Raw genomic sequence first — 7,266 nt, 5'->3', positions numbered from 1 at the left:
TTTTTTTCCCCGCAGCATGTCAATTTTGTGCAGATTCTGCAGCGTTTTTACACCCATTCCATTATAGGAATCCGCAGGTGTAAAAACGCAGGCCAAATCCGCAATAAATCTGCAGGAAATCCGCATAAAAACGTGCAGACTTTGGCCTGCGGATTCTGCCAAGAGATGCAGATTCCGCGCAGAAAATTCCGCACAGCAATATGCAATGTGTGCGCATACCCTTAGCATTACTGAAACTATGATGGCCCACTTAAAGGGAATCTCACCTATTTTTTCATATATCAGCTGCAGCCACCGCCATCAGGGGCTTATCTACAGCATTCTGTAATGCTGTAGATAAGCCCCCAATGTAACCTGAAAAACACGTTAGATTATACTCTGGTCCGATGGGTGTCGCGGTCCGGGTCCGTCGCCTCCCATCTTCTAGCGATGACGTCCTCTTCCTTGCTTCTGTCGCACTCCTGCGCAGGCGTACTTATCTCCCCTGTTGAGGGCAGAGTAAAGTACTGCAGTGCGCAGGCATCGGGCCTCTCTGTCCTCTCCTGGCGCCTGCACACTGCAGTACTCTGCTCTGCCCTCAACAGGGGAGATAAGTACGCCTGCGCAGGAGTGCGACAGAAGCAAGGAAGAGGACGTCATCGCTAGAAGATGGGAGGTGCCTGACCTTGACTGCGACACCCATTGGACCGGACCCCCGGTGAGTATAATCTAACACGCTTTTCTTCTCTTTCAGGTTACATCTTGGACTTATCTACAGCATTACAGAATACATATAATTACATATACAGTATATAATATTATAGCTCCTCTAGTGTTAAGGTGGTTGTTGACTTTTTGGGTGGTCTGAGGTTTCTAGGGCCTATTAGAGGACACCAGGACCAGCCTTTGTGGAGGAGGGGATTTGTGACTTTAGGATGCCAACCTCCTCTGTAAGGCATGGTCATGTGAGGAATACAATGGTGCAGCCTAGGCTATTCCGTATGTTTCTAATTTTTGTGGCCCTTTTGTAAATTATAGTCACAGATGTCTAATATTTAATCTGGTGGATTGTAGCTGCTGGTAATCCTCTAAAGGTAGTTTATTTTTCTGTACTACTGTCCCTGTTATGTGATATAAAGACTAGTTTTCATATTATACCTAATAAATCTGAGTACATTAGTTTAAAGAGTAGCACCACTGTATATATAATCTATACTAAATACACTGCAGTATGGAAGACAAGTTTCTCTCCTCTGTGGTCACAACTTCTCAGACGTTCCCGATTTTCATATTGCATGTGTGTTTCCTGTGGGTGGACATGTTCCACGTCTGCTATATTTGACGATTTCACAGGGTTGACCATATAAAGATCGGTGCCCCTGTTCTTCTCTTCTTCTCTCAGTGGTTATTTGACCTCAGGATGCGACTCCTGGTCACTCTTGCCACCATGGTGGCCTCTATCTGGCTGGTTTGCTCTGAGCTCCAAGGACAGAACTGCTTGGACAATTTTACCAATATGCCCAATTTTGTGCTTGAACTGAACGACTCTGTGAGCAGCGGAGCCACGTTCCTCGCTGCACCGGCTTTGGACCGGGTCAGGGACTGCCTGACCGCTTGCTGCAGGTCACCTTCTTGTAACGTGGCGCTGGTGGAGCGAGATCACCGGCACGATGACATTATACACTCTTGTTTCCTCCTCAACTGCGTCTACAAGCAGGAGTTTGTGTGCAAGTTCGTCAGGAAGGAGGGATTCAGTAATTACGTCACGTTGGACGTCAGCACGAAATATCTGCACCGCTGGGAAGAACAGGAAGGTGAGCGATTTACGGGGACAATTATTAATATTGACCCCTATATTTCGGGACAAATTTTCAGCTTGGTGCCCCCTCACCATTAGACAAATCGTGGTGTTAGTAGTATTTTTTTGCAGGCAGTCTTGTGGAAGCTGTCCTCTTATAGCTACATTGGCATGACTACTGAGCCCAGTGATTGTCTGCAGCGGTCAGGTCTTGAAGTCATTCTGTGCAGTCGTACTCATTAAGACCGAGGACAGTGACAGACAGCGATGGGGCAAGTTCAGTTCATTTTGTAATCTTCATTGAGGGTATGTCTATAGAACAAAAGACTGAAAAACCTCATAGACTTTTATTTTAAGAAAAGCTGACTATATTAAGGGGTAATCTGTCAGCAGGTTTTTGCTATGTATTCTGAGAACAGCATGATGTAGGGACAGAGACCCTGATATTTGCCATGTATCTCTTAATGGGCTGTTTGCAGTTTCAATAAAATCTGTTTTATCAGCAGGTGATTATCACTACAGGACTAATTTCTCTTGCCTCCTAGTCCAACCAAGACCCCACCACTGATCATCAGCTTTCTGCCTATGCACAGGGCAAACAGCTGCCAAATAGTGCTGTGGGCGAGGTTATACACAGCTCGGCATTTGAGCTTTGCTAGATGTGCAGCAGAGATGACTGATTTGTGTCCAAATGACAGCAAGCAGGCAGATCAACAAGTAACACATCACTGGAATCAGGGTCACTGCCTCTATATCCTGCTGCTCCCAGACTACATGGTAAAAAACTGACATTCCCTTTAACCTAAAGTGTACTCCACCTTTAGAAGACTTCTTTTCCAACAAAGGCATATGGAGAAAGGTGATCATGCTGGGATAGCGCAAGACCATGGTTGCATATGATTGATTGGTTAAATAAAGTCATGTTCACTCTTGAAAAAAATTGATAATCTTTCCATCTGATGAGAATCGGACAGTTATGCAAAATTCCTTGCTATATCTATGCTGCATATGGTTACATGTATTGTCTGCCGATTTCTGCTGCCCTCCGAATGAACCTCCCCAGGGGTCTGTATAATAAGACGCCTCATCACTCTGAATGTAAGGCACTTGTGTGAACAGTCACCAAAGTTAGCAGCTCTTTGTCTTTGAGAGTTTCTGTGTTTTGAATGTGTCTCATGGGCTGGGTTCACATCCCTGATTTCCAGGGCTTCAGACATAAGCCAATAACTATAGGCCAAAATGCAATGTAAGCCCAGCCTTGCTCTGCAGACAAACGCTCCCTTTTCTCAGGTTTGTTGCCCACTGTTGTGCTCCTTATTGTCTTTTACTTGGCTGCTTGCCTTATATATTTTTTTTTTTTTAATAAAATTACTTTATCAGTAGGAGATTACTTATCCTGCCAGGTAGTCCAGCCAGACCCCATCCACTGATTGGTAGCTTTCTGCCTATGCACAGGGTACACAAAGCTGCCAATCAGAGTTGTGGGTGGGGTTATACAAAGCTGAGCATTCAGAGCACTGCTAGAGCTGCAACAGAAAATGGTTTTTAATCAGAAGTGCAGCAAGCAGTCCAGTGAGTGATGCATCACTGGAATCGAGGTCTCTGCCCCTACATTATGCTTCTATCTGATGGGATAGCAAAAGCCTGGTGACAGATTCCCTTTTTAAAGGCACAACAACATTTTTTTTTTTTCTTAAGTGTAAGTAACACAACATTTATAGTCTGTCCACAGGTTGCAGGCAGCTGATTTTAGTGCCAGCACTGTGAATGTGATTTTTATCTTATGTTGTGTACATTCGCCACTTTCTTGTTACCACATCTCCTGGGCAAGGGGGCAAATAATCAGACAATGTCCCTGTACATTCAGAAACGACCATTACACAGCAGGGGCACATTTACTCATTTACTATCTCAACACAGGTATATAAATGGGGGAAAACATTAATAATAATGTACTTTGCAAGATGGACAGCCCTTTTAATGAATTTTGTGCTTTAGTGCCACTGCCTGAAAATGTGCATCAGCCAAAGGCTTCATATATCTGTTGTAGTTTATGACTATTTTGCATAGATTCTGATTAATTTGTTGGGTAAAAAAGTCAAATGCTCAAAGCTACAGAATTCTGGTAAAAACTGCTTTATTATTGATTGGTCTCTAAGTTCTCATCCAGACGGCTTGTCATATATGTGGAATGCTGGGCAGTAGCCGCGAGTGTGGAACCTGGCTGGGTGTGAGGACTTGTGCTGTGAGGGCATCACACTCATGAAGGTTGCCGGTGGTGTGGGCTGGCCAGGATCGTGTGTTTGACAGTTCAATGAGGGAGTCTTCCATTCCAACACACACTTTTTTACTGAATGATAACTTTGTAGTCTCTATCCCTTGTATATAACAACTAGCTGAAGAGCCCGGTGCTGCCCGGGCATAGTAACTAACTGTGGTTAGTTATAGCAAATTATAATTATCCTCCATCCCATAGTCCCGTGCCTATATACCCATCATACATATCCACGATCCCATACGCCCGTGCCCATATACCCATCATACATATCCTCCATCCCATAGTCCCGTGCCCATATACCCATCATACATATCCACCATTCCATAGGCCTGTGCCTATATACCCATCATACATATCCTCCATCCCATAGTCCCGTGCCCATATACCCATCATACATATCCACAATTCCATAGGCCCGTGCCCATATACCCATCATACATATCCTCCATCCCATAGTCCCGTGCCCATATACCCATCATACATATCCACCATTCCATAGGCCTGTGCCTATATACCCATCATACATATCCTCCATCCCATAGTCCCGTGCCCATATACCCATCATACATATCCACAATTCCATAGGCCCGTGCCCATATACCCGTCATACATATCCTCCATACCATAGTCGAGTGCCCATATACCCATCATACATATTCGGTATCCCATAGGCCAGTGCCCATATACCCGTCATGCATATCCTCCATCCCATAGTCAAGTGCCCATATAACCATCACACATCCTTCATCTCATAGTCCCATGCCCATATACCCATCATACATATCCGCCATCCCATAGTCCCGTGCCCATATACCCATCATACATATCCACCATCCCATAGTCCTGTGCCCATATACCCATCATACATATCCTCTATCCCATAGTCCCATGCCCATATACCCATCACACATCCTCCATCCCATAGTCAACCATTATGACATCATAATGAGAGGTGGGGCTTGCAACCTATGATATCAGTGTCGCCATGGCAACCATTATGACATCATAATGAGGGGTGGGGCTTGATACATACACTTTTTCCCCATTATGTAGATAGGGGCAAAATTGTTTGGTGAATTGGAACGCGCGGGGCTAAAATTTTGCCTCACAACATAGTCTAGGACACTCTCGGGGTCCAGACGTGTGACTGTGCCAAATTTTGTAGCTGTAGCTGCGACTGTGCGGATGCCAGATACATACATACATACATACATACATACATACATACATACATACATACATACATACATACATACATCAAAAAGTGTTATATATATATATATATATATATATATATATATATATATATATATATATATATATATATATATATATATATATATATATATATAATAAATACCAAAGTTAGCCACAAAGTGGCACTGCAAATAGATATCAAGCACAAGTAAATAAGACTAGTAAACAACATGTGAAAGTGAAACTAATTCAGAAGCCATGATACTAAACTTGAGTGGAAGTAAGAAAAATGCTCAGAGCAAGTAAAAAAAAAAAGTGCAATTCACACGAAGAATGTGCAAACACGCAAATAGTTAAATCTATACCTGCAATGTGCAGCAGCGCCAGAAATCTCAGTCGCTTGTTCCAGGCTATACATGCCGAAATGTACATGGGGATTGGGATTTCTGGAGCTGCTGCACATTGCACTTTTTAGGTATAGATTTAACTATTTGCGTGTTTGCACATTCTTCATGTGAATTACAATTTTTTTTTTTTTTTTTTTTACTTCCAGTCAAGTTTAGTATCATTCTTAGGAGTAAATTGTTGGACTTTAGGTGCGCACAACCAACAGCAGGAGATGGAAGAGCCTACTATGTGACTGATCACATGATTATGACATAGCCGAAGGTCCTTCAGCCCCCTGGAGTCTTCCATCTCCTGCTGTTGGTTGTGCGCACCTAAAGTCCAAGAATTTCCTACTAAGAATCTTTGCTGCGGTCACCGCTGTGGACCGTTGGACGTGCAGCAGGCTGACATACCGATTATACAGGCTTTACTCTCTCTTGGAAAGGGTGAGAATAAATACCTTTTTAATTCATACGATTCACCCAGATAAGACCCTATTGCGCTCTTGTCTCAACCCTTTAGTGTATACAACAAGTTTAGTATCATGGCTTTTGAATTAGTTTCACTTTCACATGTTTACTAGTCTTATTTACTTGTGCTTGATATCTATTTGCAGTGCCACTTTGTGGCTAACTTTGGTATTTATTGTATTAAAATATATAAAACTTTTTGCTTTAATAAAGATATATATTTTTTACAGTTATTTTGGTTTTTATTACTTCGTATCTTTTTATATGCTTATGTTCATTGTGGTGTGAAACCATATTTTGTCCATTATTCATTTAATTTGTTTTATTTTACAGTATTATATTTTCTTTTATCATTAGTTTATATATTTTTAGAAACGTGTTTTTGCTTTATCTTCGGATTTATTCTTTACAGTACAAAGCATTTTTCACTTTCAATCGCCTTCCTCTGTAGCTTACTCCAGGGCACACTGTTTTGTCCTACTCTGCCACAACCCAGCTTTAATGCTGCAGTCCTGATCAGCCAGTCTCCTTACTTGCTATTTGGTTCCTCATTCTACTTCTTTCATTACTGGCGCCCTGGAACCCTCACACTTGCACAGTCCACCATCCTCACATTATGCAAAATAATACATTTATCATTCGTGTTTGGTCTTTCTACTAACAGTGTTTATCACATATAGATGTATAAAATCTAAACTTCTCTTATCCTTTGAGTTAATCACGGATGGCACATGGACGGTACCCTGGTGCCATCTGTGTGCTGTCCGTGAAGTTAATAGACTTTAATTGGCCCTTTGAACACATGATACTGGGGGGAAAGAACATGTCTCTGTGATTTCTGCATGGACTTATGGCCCATGTAAAAAAAAAAAAATAAAAAAAAAAATACATACAATGTAGTACAAAACTACAATGATTCTGTCTGTGAAAAACATTTTGTGGAAAATGTATGTGCAACACTAGTCTCGTCCTCTTAAATGGGTAAAAGTGTTCATAGAAATGAGTAACTTTGTGATTTACTTAATAAAATCTTCTCTGTTCTCGCAAAGAGGCGTTCATTTTATTGTTGGTTAGGTTACCGGCCACTGCTGTAGTAGTTGAATATGCTCAGAGCTTACAAGCTTGTGCCATAGTTGGTAAGTGCTGCTCTGAACCTG

The 7,266-nt window shown here is 42.1% G+C and overlaps 1 protein-coding gene across 1 annotated transcript in view; it reads left to right on the top strand.

Annotated features, from left to right (window-relative positions):
- The first annotated feature begins 1,355 nt into the window (after window positions 1-1,355).
- The window catches only part of SPINT1 (serine peptidase inhibitor, Kunitz type 1), a 44,703-nt gene continuing 38,792 nt past the window's right edge, over window positions 1,356-7,266 (top strand). Inside the window, exon 1 of the mRNA XM_073566688.1 lies at window positions 1,356-1,793. Within this exon, the coding sequence (XP_073422789.1) occupies window positions 1,400-1,793 (394 nt within the window). The 5' untranslated portion in view covers window positions 1,356-1,399. The remainder of the gene's footprint in view (window positions 1,794-7,266) is intronic.

This window comes from Dendrobates tinctorius, unplaced genomic scaffold, assembly GCF_039654945.1.
Source record: "Dendrobates tinctorius isolate UK_male_01 unplaced genomic scaffold, ASM3965494v1 ptg000019l, whole genome shotgun sequence".
Lineage (NCBI taxonomy): Eukaryota > Metazoa > Chordata > Amphibia > Anura > Dendrobatidae > Dendrobates > Dendrobates tinctorius.
The sequence above is the reverse complement of the archived record's forward strand: the minus strand, read 5'-3'. Positions and strand labels throughout refer to the sequence as shown.